Source organism: Sinohyriopsis cumingii, chromosome 4 (genome assembly GCF_028554795.1).
Source record: "Sinohyriopsis cumingii isolate HCF-2022 chromosome 4, ASM2855479v2, whole genome shotgun sequence".
In the NCBI taxonomy this organism is placed as follows: Eukaryota; Metazoa; Mollusca; class Bivalvia; order Unionida; family Unionidae; genus Sinohyriopsis; species Sinohyriopsis cumingii.
In genome coordinates, this window is record NC_142964.1 from 63,201,412 (window position 1) to 63,217,617 (window position 16,206).

At 34.5% G+C, this 16,206-nt stretch overlaps 1 protein-coding gene across 1 annotated transcript; it reads right to left on the reverse strand.

Moving 5' to 3' along the window:
- Nucleotides 1-3,843: 3,843 nt before the first annotated feature.
- LOC149801323 (tubulin-specific chaperone A-like) lies at nt 3,844-15,676 on the reverse strand. Its single transcript, XM_089955364.1, has 4 exons — nt 15,493-15,676; nt 13,769-13,874; nt 12,229-12,315; nt 3,844-7,013 (listed from the first exon to the last, which is right to left on the reverse strand). Exons 1-4 carry the CDS (start codon nt 15,543-15,545, stop codon nt 6,927-6,929), a joined length of 333 nt encoding a protein of 110 aa, XP_089811490.1. The 5' UTR covers nt 15,546-15,676; the 3' UTR covers nt 3,844-6,926.
- Between the last annotated feature and the right edge of the window lie 530 nt (nt 15,677-16,206).

Below are 16,206 nucleotides of genomic sequence, written 5' to 3' on the forward strand. Positions count from 1 at the left end.
AAGTTACTACACAAATACCATTCTTCTCCTTTCAGTAACTGTGACCCTGACATTTTACCTTTTAACCCCAAAAGTAATAAGCATCTTTCTTACCTAGCATATAAGTCACCCACAAACGTTTGGTAGAGGTACATGGTCAAGCACTGAAATAATTGTGTATGATCCATTTTTCTTCTATCGGTCAAAGTGACCTTCACTTTCAACATATTGACGCTTTTAGTTTTCTCCAGCTACAATATATTCATAAAGTTTGGCCCAGGTCTGTGATGCATAATTAATGGCACTGTGAGGAAACTATTCGTCTGCCTTCAGTTACACTGACCTCGACCTCTGACTTTCTGACCCCAAATTGATATACTTCATTTAGGTGCCAGCGATTAAAAATATATCGTCCAGGTTAAGCAATGTAAAACTAAAGCTACAATGTGTAAAGCATTTTTCTTCCTCCAGGATAGTATCTATTGAGGACGTTGTGAACCAAACACAACTACTGATTCGTAGGGCCTTGCGGCATTCCTGACTGAGGCGGTAATCTACATTTTTAAAGCTTTCTTCCAAATTAAATGAATGTTTGTTTCAAGTTGTAAATATCAATGATAAGTCGTAACCTTCCGCCTTTTTTCAACACCACCAATATCCGGGTTAGAATATTGTAGTGTGGTCATTTTCTACACTGTTGACTGCTTTCTGCAGAATGATGTGTATCTCTTCCCTTAGATGAACTAGTTTGGACTAGTGAAATGGTGGTGCGTAATAGAGGATGATGTTCCCAGAACCGAAGCGGGAATTCATCTTTACAATGGAATGGATCCACACATCGTCCCTATTGTCGACCACTAGCCTCCTTAGAGAAGATGGAGTTCAAACACTCTTTCCCGTGGCCACTTTGACCACCTCGTCTAGCGAAAGATGAACGCGAGGGCGTTTCAAGTTGTCTGCTTGTGCATCTATTGAGACTGAACATGTTTTAGTTGTGAGGACCCAGCGATCGGTCAAGGAGTGCACAAATCTTGTCCGAATTTGACGGGCCTGGACCAGAAGACAAGCCCAGATCCCAACTAATATCCCCAACTGGGATGCAACTGAATCTGGGGTGAAAAATGCTGGTGGAGAGGTTTAGGGGTTTCATTGGCTTTGTGGGGTTTAATGTCATTTTTCCGTACATGATACGCCATACATGGAGAAAAGCGTATTTGGTGGAGGAGGACCCCCGAAGAACTACCAACCCATTGTAAACTTCTTGCAAACTGCTCACATACAGATTCGAAGGGATACAGACACAGGTGAGATGTGCGAGTAATCTGCAAAGGCAATCACTTTAGATGACCACCCAGAACTGAGCTGTAGAATAATCTCAGTAGCTGGAAGCAAAGGTCAGTAGCTTGGGCATTGGGAGGGGGCAAACAACTCCTTCTACTGCCTGGCAGCACTTTGCCCTAGGAAAATTGCATCAGTTCCCAAACTATAGCAGGGTACAAGAGCATCAGAAAATCTAAACAAGATGGGTGATCAGTAATTCACCCATCCATAGCGTCAGACAGACAGATCTGAAAAATGAGCCTGTCTCAGATGGATTAGAGTGAGTTCACTGTAATTCCCTGTCATTTGGAAGGCGCGATTCATGGCGCCATAACAAAAGCGCGCAATGATAAACACCCCTACAAATACATGCAAGACAAAAGCGCGCATGTATACAAGGATAAGGTTAAGAAGACAATAAAAAAGTTTAACTGAGAAGACAATACAAAAATGTCAACTACTGGGAAGACACCTATATAGGCACACAAAGAGGTCGACGTGGAACATAAGGAGATCAAGTAATCGACAACCTGCCATGCACCAACAACTCAGTTGAAGCCTGGCAATGTTAATTTCAACAGACGGTAGATTGTCATCATCCATCCGTATTCAAGCTAATCGAACACTTTCGTAAAGAACAAGATCAATACAAATTGAAATTTGAGAGATTTCGTTCAGGCATCATACAATCAGAGGCATCTAAATTAAAGTACATTCATCTTAATTGCTGTCTCCAGGCTTTGGTCACAACATATAGAACCTTACCATTAGAAAATTACTTACAAGGAATAGCTCATAACATTAATATCTAACCTTTCTACTTATGATTTATACATAAATCAGGCAGGTTTTGCACAATATTCTCACTTTTTTCAGTATTTTAATAAGACAATAATAGGTTTGTTAACATTTCACAAGTAAATAAACCAACATTTTTTAAAGCAAATTTATATGCTTTATTTATTTAATGCATTATATTGTAAGAACATTTGTTCACACATTCTTAGGCATGCTTATGTCCTGCGTGCATTTGTCACTGCGCTTATGTTGGCACGCATTTGTCTTGTGCTTATGTTGGCACACATTTGTCTTGCGCACTTTTGTCGGGTCACCGCAATTCATTTATAGCAGTTACAGAAACTGTGCCTACATTGAATGGGTGCAACTCATCCCTGTCAGAAAGCTATGACTTGCTCCCAGGCACGTTTCCTCTTTTGGAAGGTGCCAAAGTTCTATTCTACAGCAGCAATGACAGCATCTAACCATGCATCAGTGATCCTCAGCACCTTAGTGATTTCTAAATTAAAGATATTCTTCCTGTTTAACTCCCTGACACAGGAAGTGATACAGACCTCAAGTTTTCATTTTTTTTATGATGAAGAGAAAAAGGGTCTTTTCCTCCTCTCTCTAAAGGTCCAGCAACTCTCTACCAAGTCCCACACAAACATAAAACAAAGCACAAAATTCTCAACATGGCTAATAATGCAGCTATATTGGATGCACAAGCAGAACCATTTTCATTTAGGACCAACTAGATCTAAGAAGTCTTCAAGTGAAAACATCAATATGACTTTTGTTCAAATGTAGTGTTAAGATTTTCGAGATGGCTGCTGTGGTGGCCATACTGAACCTTAGATCTGCATTATTTTGATTTAGGACTAACTAGACATCATAAGAAATCTTTAGTGAAAACACACAACTTGATGAGACCATTTATTCAGGAGGAGTAGCAATAACACAATTTTCAAGCTGGTCACTGTGATGACCAGATAAGCATGATTTTCATTAAGACCAACTTGACATCATAAGAAGTCTTTTAGTAAAAGACACATGTTGATATGACCATCCATTCATGGGGAGAATATATAACATGTTCTTCAAGATGGCTGCCATAACTGATGTTAGACCAGCACCATTTTTATTTAGAACCAATAAGTCTTTCATAGACAACTTCATGCTGATATGACAACAAAACTTTTTAAGTTGGCTGCTATAATGGCCATAGTGTATGTCCAAGAGAGGCACCATTTTTGATTTAGTATGAACCAGATGATTGGTTGAATGTGTATTTGCAAAGCTTCAGGTCAATCCTCCAAGTAATTTAGACAACAGACTATCTCATATGCTCTTCTGGTCTGTGACCAGTACAGCTGAAAACATTACAACATGCAAGAGCTGGGGATAAAAACACTCAATCAACACAAAAAAGTACATGACTGGTTGAAAACTCTTAGAAATTACAATCAAGGTGAATTTTGTTAAGCAACATGGCACATGTTTACTCTCACAATAGTCCAAGGAAAATGAGGAAGACATTCTGGATGTTGGCTATAAATAAGAAATCAGACTGGGGTCAAGTTCGTTTCAATTCTATACCTCCAAATACTAACTGAAGAGAATATTTAGCTTGGACTGGGGACTCTATCTCAGACAATGATTATAATGCAATATTGTATTACTGCAATTAAACTACAGTAGCTGTAGTTAAATGCTTTAGGGATTGTTAAGGGAACTTGGATTATAAGAAAAAGAAAGGTTGTACAATTTTAAATAAGCATTGTTTATTGAATTTAAGTACTTTTGCTCCTGAAAACTACTACTACTACTATTCCACAATTGTTTGCCTTTGTCAAGGGAGATTTGATTTCTTCACTTGTGACAATTCATGTTCCAGTCAGACTTTGCCCTAGTGAACCATGACTTGCTTGGGATGATAAACTCGACATATCTCACCCTAACAAGAGCAATAAATTTACAATATACTGCACCTTATGATGGGAGTATAAAAAGTGACAAAAAGGACAAGCTTTGTATTAAATGGATAAAAATTAGCACAATGTCAATACATGAGCAAGTAATACATTAAACAAAATCGAAGTGCATATTAGAACTGAAATGAATATCCAGTCCATGAAACCAAAATAGTTTTTGTTTTGAATAGAAATTTGTATTTGAATATTCTTTGATTTACTGAGTGACTTTAATAGCATTTTATTAGACAAGGTGAAATGTAAACTATGCAACACTGAAAATTAGTTTACAAGAAAACTTGAAACCTGAAATTCAAATTCCAACTCCTCACATCATTATTAATATTCTTGAAAATATGACATAGAATAGAGCAATTTGATGAAGAACATGGGAGAAAATAAGGGTCATATAAAAGTCACTTAATCCTGCAAACCACCACCAGGTCATCTTTGGGGTGGTTATTTAAGCTTCTTGGTAGGTGAGGTGTTCCCCAGATTTCCTTTCCAATTAAATTAATTTTTCCCTTTACTTCATTAATTTCTTTCCAAACTAATATGAAGGATAGAATTAGTTCTTTCTTCTACAGATCAGGACAACAACACAAATATTCAAGTCGTCTTTGAGCCATAAATTCCAGACAACCAAACCCAGTCTCCTCCAAGTTAAATGGTTGATCCATTACCTTGTAATGTTAACTTCAAGGCATTTCCATATTAAATCATATATTCAAGTTTTTAATCCATTACAGAGCTATGGAAATATCACTATGCTTAAAATCTTACATTATCCATTTCATTTTACTTTGCTAAAAGTCAGTAATACAGATGTTAGCATTGGGTTACTATTAAAGGTGTACATGGACCAGTCAACATGACTTTGGAACAGAACTATTTTAGGTTATATTGGACAGAGTTTCCCTACCATCTGCATTCAGCAACAAAGGAATGTTTACGTTGTAATAAGTTTGAAAAAACACCCAGATAATAACATGTACATTCATCTGATTTTCAGCTTGAATTCTCAAAAAATGTACTTACTCAAGAGCCTTAAGATGTCATCTAATATGATTTACATTGCTTACTTCATTTTGTTTTCAATTCATTTCAATTCATTTAATAAGATTTACAATGTTTACTTCATTTTGTTTTCAATGCAGCTTGGCAGGAAGCACTGGGGAGTTGGTGTCAATAAATACCTAAGTAGACGGAAAAGAAAACATGGATTTTATATCTTTAATAATACTGACAAATATCATAAATCTATCCGAAGAGATTCAATCATTAATTTGAAAGATAACTTTGGTATTCTCTTCATTGCTAGTTCATGCAATATACAGATATAGCATAGTGTATCTCTCCTCAGTACATACTGATCAGATTTAAATATGTGATTGATTCCATGTAGCACTGAAGCTCCAACTTCTACACATGTAAATACATAGCAAATATACTTACTAATAAGTAAGATCCAACTGCACGCATAGACCCTTATCTGCCATTACATAATGCCCAGAAAAATCAGGATCTATGTTGTTTGTACATGTTAACAATCTGCATAGATCCAGATCTACATTATGTGATAGCAGATATCGGTCTGTGCAGTTTCAAGCTGGAATTTCTTGTATAAATAAATGTATAACTATTTTTACTGTCTTAAGTTTTTCGATAAATAATATTAACAATTCTGAATCCCCAACATTTGTTCAATACTGAAAGTGAAGGTACAGCAAGCTATTACCATATATACTCCTTAAAAGACGAGTCTGTATGCAAACTACACAGACCCAGATCTGCTGCTGATTAATGCACTGGCAAATCTTGATCTGTGTAGTTTGTTAAGAGTAATCAGTAGAACAAACACATACCCTGATCTGTGGGTGCATTATGCTATGGCAGATCTGGATCTTTGCTGTTTGCAGTTTTATTCAACTTTTGAGTGAATACATAAGGTATGCAACATATCTAAGAGGCAAAACATTAATAAATAACTGGTGAATAAAAATCATGTTTCTGAACACATGAAGAAAAATTCATTGCAAAACATTCTGAAATAATTCCATGTCTAACTTGTTCCATAATGAACATGCAAAAGTTTATATTTTACAAAACATATTTTCTATTTTTGACATGTAAACTAAGAATTTCTGACACTTTTGAAGATTCTATAGTTATATGATGGATAATACCTTGTTAAATTACACAATGATTGGTCCTGGGTAAAAAATGCTGATTAAGAATTTCAGGAACTTGTTTGTACAAGAGTTATACTTTTAAAATAGTCATTTCAAAAACAAATTACATGGATCATACCCACTTTTGGTGCAAAAGAATATAAGAAAAATAACAATTTCACTTGAAATATAGGATAATCAAAAGACACTTCATACAGTATTGCATAATTATAGGATATAAACTAAATATTCTTCCAGTGAGAAAAAGAAAACCTACACCAAAGAACCAAAGGACAGATCATCCTCTTGTATCTGTCCACCATGTCTACAATGTATTACAAACAAGGCATAACACAAGTATTAAAAATTCACTATCCTTTGCACTAAAATTCATTTTTATATATTCAAAATTTGTCAGGTTATATAGAACTGAACAGAAAATGGTCATAACCAACAAAATAAAGGTTAAAAGAACATGAAACAATCATAGGACATTTTTTTTTAAATACAGGACATTTATAGAATCTTTTCTTTTTGCATGAATTACAGGATAAGCATAATCCATAACATTATCAAGCTAATATTCCACATTAATGCAAATTTTACACCATCTAGAAGCAGATGTATTAATTGCATGAACAAACATGACATGTATTACAATCTTCTCTGCCCATACTCATGAGTTCTAGTCAATACACTTGTCAATTTAACTGCCCATCACAACTTTGGCTTCATCTAAAACTGTCTTGGCAGCCTGGAATTCCTCTGTTTCAGCTAGATCTGCCTCCTTCTCCTGTTAAAATAAATCAAAGGCATTGAGAATAAATATTCTTTGATAAGAGACAAACATGTATGGACCATACCACTGTGATAATACATGTATGGACCATACCATTAAGATAACACATGTATGGACCATACCACTGAGATAATACATGTATGGACCATACCATTGATAACACATGTATGTACCATACCACTAAGATAACACAGGTACAGACCATACAACTGAGATAACACATATATGGACTATACCACTGATAACACATGTATGGACTATACCAATGAGATAACATATGTATGGACCATACCACTGAGATAATACATGTATGGAACATACCACTGAGATAACACAAGAAAGGACCATACCCACTGAGATAACACATTTATGGACCATATCATTGATAATACATGTATGGACCATACCAATGATAACACATGTATGGACCATATCATCAAGATAACACATGTATGGAACATACAACTGAGATAACACAGGCATGGACTATACAATTGATAACACATGTATGGACCATACCAATGAGATAATACATGTATGAACCATACCATTGAGATAACACATGTATGGACCATACCAGTGAGATATCACATGTATGAACCATACCAGTGAGATGTCCATCCATATATTGAGTATCTTCACAATGTCAACTGAATAATCTCTCATGATGATACTTATAGTAACATATTTTTAAGAAAGGAGCGAAATGTGTAACTTATTATGTCATTCTTGCGTACAAATAAATGGTAATTGGTCATTCAGAACAAAGTCTTGGTGGCAGAAAAACAGAAATTTTGTGTGAATGGAAGATATTTGCTCAAATTTTCAAATAATTATATATTTTCTAAGTCTTAATGAGCTGATATTGAGTTAAATCCTCCTTATTTAGCAATTTGATGAAACATGGGTGAAATTTTTCTCCACTTATGAAATTCTAAGCCTTATTTATCACCACCTTTAACTGCTACCATATCTTTTGCCACCTAAGTTGGTAACATGTTGAGGTCATTGAGTCAAGAAAAGCCCTAATTTTCCTGACTGTTTAATATTCTTCAAGTTGAAAATACCACATGTTCTGAATGTTTGAAGACCTCGTGTTTGTTAGGTTTCTTCTGTATTAAACTGCATATATTTACTCTAAATTTGGAGGTAATCTTAGGGACCAACCATTAAAAGTTATGGGGTGGAGGAATTGGATTTTGTTTGAACAAGATTTCTGACCCTAAAAAAGCTTGAAAAAATTATCTTATTCAGATTTCCATAAAAAATTTACCTGTTATATCCACTGTATTAATTTTTAAGATAAAAATATGTGACTTGAAGGAAAATGCCAGGCCTATTCCAATGAGAAAATTAAATGGTTGGTCCCTTATTAACCATTTCACACTGGCTGAAGCTTGTTTTACACATGAAATATGGATTCCTGCATTTAAAACTGTAAATATGTCATTGAATGGTGAGCACCAAACCTGGCTTGATACTGTAATTACATGTATGTATACAGTATAGCTCATACAATATTTTGTTTCTCCATGCATTGCAGTGCTGGTGGAGAGAGAATGGAGAGGATTAAGGAAAAGCCTTTCCACATTGCCACCTTGGAAACTCACAGCATTTTAAGGTGGAGAATAACCTCGTACACCATGTATCCTTGCACAGCCATGCCGTTGAGTTTGGAGTGGGAGTGAGACAGACCAACTATTCCAAATCGGCATACATGCTCTAGAAAAGGACAAATATTAAAAAATAAAAGCAAAATATAACCAAATCATTTACCTTACATATTAACATACACTGGCAATTTCTATGCTATGAGAGAAAATGTTCTAGAATAGTTAGAGAATTTGAGGGTGGGTGGGTTTAGAGTACACACACTCTATAGAAAATTCCTTATCATCAAATATTTAGAATTTTAAGTGCAATTCTTGATAGATAAAAAGTGATACAATTAGAAAAAGTCATAAATCTTTACTTGTAAAATCTGGCAAAAGCCATGCTTGTTAGAAGAAACAAGAATGCAAAATGACATAAGTGTAATGCATGTATAGTTAACTAAATAATATCTGACAATTAATGCTTTAAGTGCCGGGGGGGGGGGTTGAGTTGCTAAAAACTGAGCTACAGCTAAAAATGAATTTTCATTTTTTTAAATTAACCACAGCTGATGAAAAAATTTAAAATTAAGGCATGAAAATAACTGAAAAAGATCAAACAAATAATAAGAAAAAGGATAAAAAAAGTAGGGGCTAAACAAGTATGTGCATAATACTGTTATGTGAACAAGTCAATATCATGCACTAGATATGATCACGGTTTTTTCACTTGTATCTATTACGTGAATAATGATGGAAAACTCGCATTTACATTTACACTTTGTGGAATATATAACATTCCTGTTTTTGTAAACAATGTAAATTCAGTGACAGAATGTGGACAGATACTCTGCATTTTGTTTAAGATGTTATACTACCACTGAGCAACTGTATGCTGTGTGCAAGTGTCATAATCTTATGTAAAGTAATTATTCTAATTTAGACCTCTCTAAATCTGGCATCATTCAAATTCAAAATAGTAATTCATTTGTATCTTCGGGCTGTTCCATTTAAACATATATGGTACCCAGGTTAGGATGTTTTTTAAAATTTATGCCAGGGTACTTTGATTTCCCAGAGTTCATATTAAAATGATAAATAAATTAAATTGAATCTATGGGTTAGTATCCCACTTTAAAAGTGCCTTCCCTGGGTCCAATGTATTTTTTAATAGAACTGCCCTTATACAGGTGCTCCCAAAATTGAAAATTCTGGGCATAAATGTTCAAAGTTTTGAGTAAAAAATTTAATATTTTGAGTAAAATTGACCCTGAAGAAAAATCAGATAAACTTGTTTGCATATGTAAAATTAAATTATTTTATTCTTTAAAGTCATTCAGGTACAAAAGTAAATACCTCAAAGGTGAGTCTTATTAAGACAACAATAAACCTCAGTACCAATACATCAGAATACAAATGCCTGAGCCAACAGCAATAATTGATGTCCTGTACAGGTGACTAGTAGTGGATGCTGTAAGCTTCTTGTTTGATGTCCAAGTAAAACACCTATATAATGCATATTATACAACAATACAAAAATACTACAGACTGATATTCTCTTTCATAGCTGAATTAACCATGACATCAAAGAAATTGGGTAGTCAAACACCATACTTGATATATGACTTTCAGCCTATGTGACAGTGATATAAAATGAAAGCAGTTACTGTGAGTGAAATCATGTTTCCAAAATGCCAACAATAAGTTACTTCCAGAAAGTCACTGATCTTGGTCCATCTTTGTCACCTGTACAGCCTACTAATGCACTGCCACCAGATTTCCCAAAGTTAATTTTGTTGTTCAAACTGAAAACTAGAAATAAAAATTTGATACTTTCACCAGCACACCATTTAAAGTTGAAAACCAGTCTACATGATTGTGAATAATTATGAGAAGTTCCATAATAATGTTTGTGACTGATGGTGTGGTGCCTTTATGTGTGACTTAATATTTTAAAATATATTCCAAGTAACTTGGATAAATGCTGCATTCCTCTACACATTTAATACAACATTACTAAATGAGATTAATTATGTAAAGTATATGGCATTTTTTGAGATTTTGCTTTCATTCCTCCTCTCTCACAGACATACAATCACCATTTCTCTCATATCACCTAATCACTTGCTCTGTTAAGTGTCTCCCCTCATTAATGAAAACAGACTGAAGAGAAATCATCTGATACATTTTGTTAATTTGATACATTTTGATACATTCTGATTAATCTGCATTGATCTTACACTCTATTCAAAAGTCAATAATTCTTATGATCACAATTCAAAATCACCACTAAATACAGTCATTGTTTTCATAATACCTGCTTTAGAAATTGGTATCACTGTGTATATACATTATATACTTGCTTATAAGATGAGACCAACTGTAAACTACACAGACCCAGATCTGCCATCACATAATGTGCCAACTGATCTGGGTCTGTAGTTGTTAGGAATAATCAGTAGAACAAACAACAAAGGCCCTGATCTGCAGGCGCATTATGCTATGGCAGACCTGGATCTTTGTTGTTCACAGCTGGACCTGACTTATTATAAGTGAGTATATACAGTATGCTGATGTACTACTCCACACGATAGATGTCAAGTCATGGGGATTTACAAGTACATTAAGACACATAACAGGGCAGTATTATATGGCTAGTTTTTCTTTCCTGATACCTCGCTTTGGTTTTCTCAAGTAACTTGCAAACTTCTGAAGAACTGCCGACAGGCAAGATATGTGAATGAATTCATATCACCTGACTTGGTATACATGTTCTATGGTTGCAACACATAGTACATAAAAAAAATCAAGCTGGTTATATCCGCCTATCAACCTATATGAATAATTTTATCTTGAACATTATTGACACATGGCAAGTGAACACCATGATGAACTATATTAGCTATGTAAACAATGTCCACATGACACTGCTGCAATAAAGAACTATTCCATGTAAGCTACATTATATATGAAAGTTTACTGAGAAGTTGATAAATAATTCAGAAGCTGCAACTGCAGGTAAAAATCCAAGATAACACAAGAAAATGTCTGTAAATCCTACTTTTGGCAACAACAAAAAAAATGGAATATTTACACAGAATTAAGGTATTTCTCTTGCATCTCAAAAACAATTTTCATCCTCTAAAAAGGTAAGCCCTCTAGAGATGGCATGTTTATATATGAAACCCCATCAAATACATTTATTACAAGAGCTTACAAAACTGAATGGGGCTAAAAACTGTACCTAAATGAGAATCATTATGGTATTACTATAGCATATCATTACTACAGAATGTTCAGTTTGACTCAGTAATGTACAAATTTAAAGACTGGTACATCTGGATTTTCCTCCAATGGAAGGTGTCCAAACTTCTCAATAATACAGACTAGCATTTTTTTAAAAAGGTTATTATTTGTGAAATAATTTTTTCATTTCTTGTCTGGTCTTTATCTCTTTCACATTAGTTCAAATTCAATCCCCAACAGGTTCATCCTTGCGACAAAATACACATATATAACAAAAATAATAATAATATAGTTTATTTATCCAGGATGACACAATTATAGCAAGCTTACATTATGGCCCTAATCTCCATGTGGCAAGAGAGTGAACTTACCAATAACTGTTCAAGTTCTGCATAAGCTTGTTTCAATCTTCTATTGGAATCTGATATCATGTTTGCAGACTCTTGGAAAACTTCATGCTGAAAGAGGAATTCATTACTGTATTTAATCAAAAGAATATAAACATCCAACAAGAGCTACTACAAATAAACCTTTAAACAGCCCCCAATGTAGAACAACAGAGTACCACGAATATCTCTCATAATATGCAAAACACTGGCATATGATCTATTTATTACAGCTGTAAACACAAATAACCACTATGAATAGGCTGCTCTTGTCTGCATGTGTTAACAGTGCTGGATTTTTACAGGCCAATAAGGTATGGTGGTACCACTATGCCTTGCATGATAAACAAGTGCTAAAAGCTATGCCTTAATGCTACATTCCCTTGCAAAATTTTTTAAACAACTTTGGTAACAACATGATATATCAGACACAGGGAAAACTACAATGCATCCAACTAATTTGCACCCATTTAAAATGCTCTGATTTAGGTCAATATTGCTGTTTCACTGAGTAGGTTATTTTGTGGTGACACAGGCTACTTGAGTAAAGTGCCTCGCCCAAGCATGCACCATGGCAGCCAAGCTGGGCTGATGTGATTGCAGGATTCAAATTCAGATCCTTTTGGTTGCAAGTCCAGCATGACTGAGCCCATGCAGCTAATGTCTCCATTAGTTACTTCTACTGACATCCACTGGGCCATGGTCATTTGAGCCAGATAACATTGAAATTAATTTAAGTTTTATGAACCTTATTTAAATGAATGTTTCATTTGTTTTATACAGTAAATGTATTATCTGAAAATAACCAGTGAAGTCGATGATTACAAAGCTCACCTCTACACATCTGTTGCAGCCTCCACAATCCCAAATGGTTACAGTATATAATATGATTTTCAAGACAGCCACTATGACAGCCATATATTGGCTGTCCTTAGGCCCAGCAAAACTTCATAAAAAGTCTTCTGATGAAAACCACATGTTGATATAACTTACTATTCAAAAGGGGTAGCTATAAGATGATTTTCAAGATGGCTGCTGTGGTGGCCATTTTGAAAATCAAATTGGCACCATCTTCATTTAGACCCAACTAGATATCACTGGAAGTCTTTTAGCAAAAAACCCATGTAAATATGACCATCCAATCAGAAGCTGAGATTATAAAATGTTCAAGATGGATGTGGTGGCTCCCATATTGGATATCTGAGCAGCACCATTTTGATTTAGGTCCAACTAGACTATGTGAATGTGTACATGAAGTTTTATGGCAATCCTCCAAACCATTTAGGAAGAGTATGGATGACAAACTAATGGATGGACACATTGTCGGACAACAGACCATCCCATAAGCCCTTCTGGTCTATGATCAGCAAAGCTAAAAACTGATGAAGGAGAAATTGTGGAACATTTTAATCAAGGATAACACAATACCATACTTTTAAGGGAAGCATGGGAACAATAAGTCATTGTTTAAATCATGTCCATGAGACACTTAATGTAAGCTTGGAAACATACAAATGAAGCCTACCTGTTTCCTGACATCATGCTCATCCTTTCCATCATCTTTCATTTTTTGCCATCTAGCTTCCTCTTGATTGCTTTCTTTTATGTATGACTGTTTCTCTTTAGAAAGTCTGAAAAAATGATAGCCAGGACATTCTGTACATTTTATTAAAGATATTAACTTGATAAAGGGCTTAAAATACAAACACCAGTGATTTACAAGAGTATGCAGCACTGTGGCAGTTAGTGACATGTACTTTAGTCTAGTTTACAGGCTGTGGCATATAACAGCTAACTGCATCACATGAAAGGTTTAGGAACCAGTAGCCAGACTTGGCTATATTTCTTTTGTTTTATTTATTTTCTTTTACAGCACTAAAAGTTTCCTAAATGGCCATGGCTTCAAAGGATTATATAAAGGCCAGTTGTATTCATCTTGGCTTTGCGATGCAATCATGCACTTTGTTTGCAGACACTCCTATGCAGTCAAAGGAGATGGTAGATAATGGTTACAATGTATTAAATAAATGTCAGCAGTGGTAATTTATTTTGGCAAACAGTAATTTGTAGCAGTCAAAATGCATTTCTTGCTAGAAAATCTTGATCCCTGATTGCATTCTGCAGGTGGTATATAACAGTATATTTATATAATAAAATCAATCCATGGATGCCAATTGTGGTCATAAATGACCCGTGGTCGCTCATAGCATAGGTCAGTCAAGGCAGCTTTTACTGCACCAACACAATATTCTTTTCTTTTTGCAATTTCCTTTTCGGATTGTATTTCTTGCTTATCCACATCTTTAAAAAGCAGGATAATATAGGAATGTCTAAAACTTATAGGACTAACCTACCGAACAAATCATGTAGGCATTCAGTTCCAACTATTTCAGTAATGGGTGTCATTTTATTGGAATTTGATTAAACATACTTTTAAATGATGATTATTCTATTTAAATGGATCCTCATATATCTATATTTTTTTGGAAGGTCATTATTTACATACCCTGAGAAATAACTGTGGCAAAAATCAACAAACACATGAACATATTTGGAGGATGTCATTCTCGTGCTATGATACAGTGTAAACTGGATTGAATGTCACAAGCTGTGATGTCACAATGAAAGTTGATAGTATTGAAATAAAAATTGTACCACCTGTTATTATTAAGATAGTCCCAACCCTCTTTTCTTTACCAAGTTTAGTACCATGCCACCATTATAAAAGTCAATAGCAATCGATAAATTCCATCTGGAAACTTTCTGATAACATTTCAACAATCAGGATTTAATAATTTTTGGTTAAACTATATTAGTATTTAATTTTTTCATAGTATATCGGTACTTAATTTTTCAGCAAACAATTAATAATTAATTTCATTCGTGAAAATGATCCTACAAGACCATGCTGACATACACTTTAATTTGGAACACTGTATGTTTGGAGGTACAAACAGCCTGGGAAGTATACTGTAGTCAGACTAGAAACGAGCTGGGATGAGTCATCCATTGCTGTCATATGTAAAAATAGACAGCACTTAATGATCTGTTCTTCCTCCCCCACATAATGAAAATAATTTATATAATCAATATTATAAAATATTTTTAAAATGCCACCATTTATATCGTTACTCGCTTCTAGCTGTTGACATGTTGCCTTTTGCTAGGACTCCAACGGTAAGATATGCGGGATGCCATCTTTAACGCTGACGTTTCAGTGAAATTTTCAAGTGATACTAATAACCATACCTTTTCACAACACCAGTTTTGATCTTGATGGGTTTAAGTCTTGGGTCTGCCATTGTTGTCAAACTTTCAACGGGTTGCTATCGTCTCCAACTCTAGACGATTTGTTTTAACGTGCCGGTGCCTCAACGGAAGTCAACGCGATCTCAGTCAGTGTAAGGCATTGGATCTATTTTGTTTGACTCATTTAAGCTTTTCTCGACGTTTTAATATGGCAGTACAAAACGGGGTTCACTGCAGGGTGTACAGATGCTATATTTACATCGTGATTAAGATTCAAATTATTATCCTGACTTACAGACAATTCGGCCCAAAGACAATTCGGCCCTACTTGGGGCGAAATTAAGACAATTCATCCCAACTTGAAAGACAATTCGGCCCAACTCGAAAGACGATTCGGCCCAACTTTGCGAATGTTTTAACAATTTATTTTTATTCAAACAACAAGTAGATACTATGTAAGATATATATAATTTAAGTAAGATAAAATGTTTTTAAAAATTTTTACAGGTTGTAAAATAAAAAATATTTTAGGAAGAAAAAAAATTGAACAAATTTTAACAAAGTAAACTATCTTAAGATTCTTTAAAAGAAAATAATCAGACTTTTATATATATATATATATATATATATATATATATATATATATATATATATATATATATATATATCACCGCCGAGATTATTTTTTTTTCTCACCCCGTGTGTTTACGATTT

Excerpts from the sequence above, each read along its gene's own strand:
- LOC149801323 (XM_089955364.1), bottom strand. The coding sequence starts at position 15,545 with ATGGCAGACCCAAGACTTAAACCCATCAAGATCAAAACTGGTGTTGTG. Across the intron at positions 13,875-15,492 it reads AAAACTGGTGTTGTGAAAAG|ACTTTCTAAAGAGAAACAGT; the intron begins GTATGGTTATTA and ends TCATTTTTTCAG. Across the intron at positions 7,014-12,228 it reads CAGAACTTGAACAGTTATTG|GAGAAGGAGGCAGATCTAGC; the intron begins GTAAGTTCACTC and ends TTATTTTAACAG.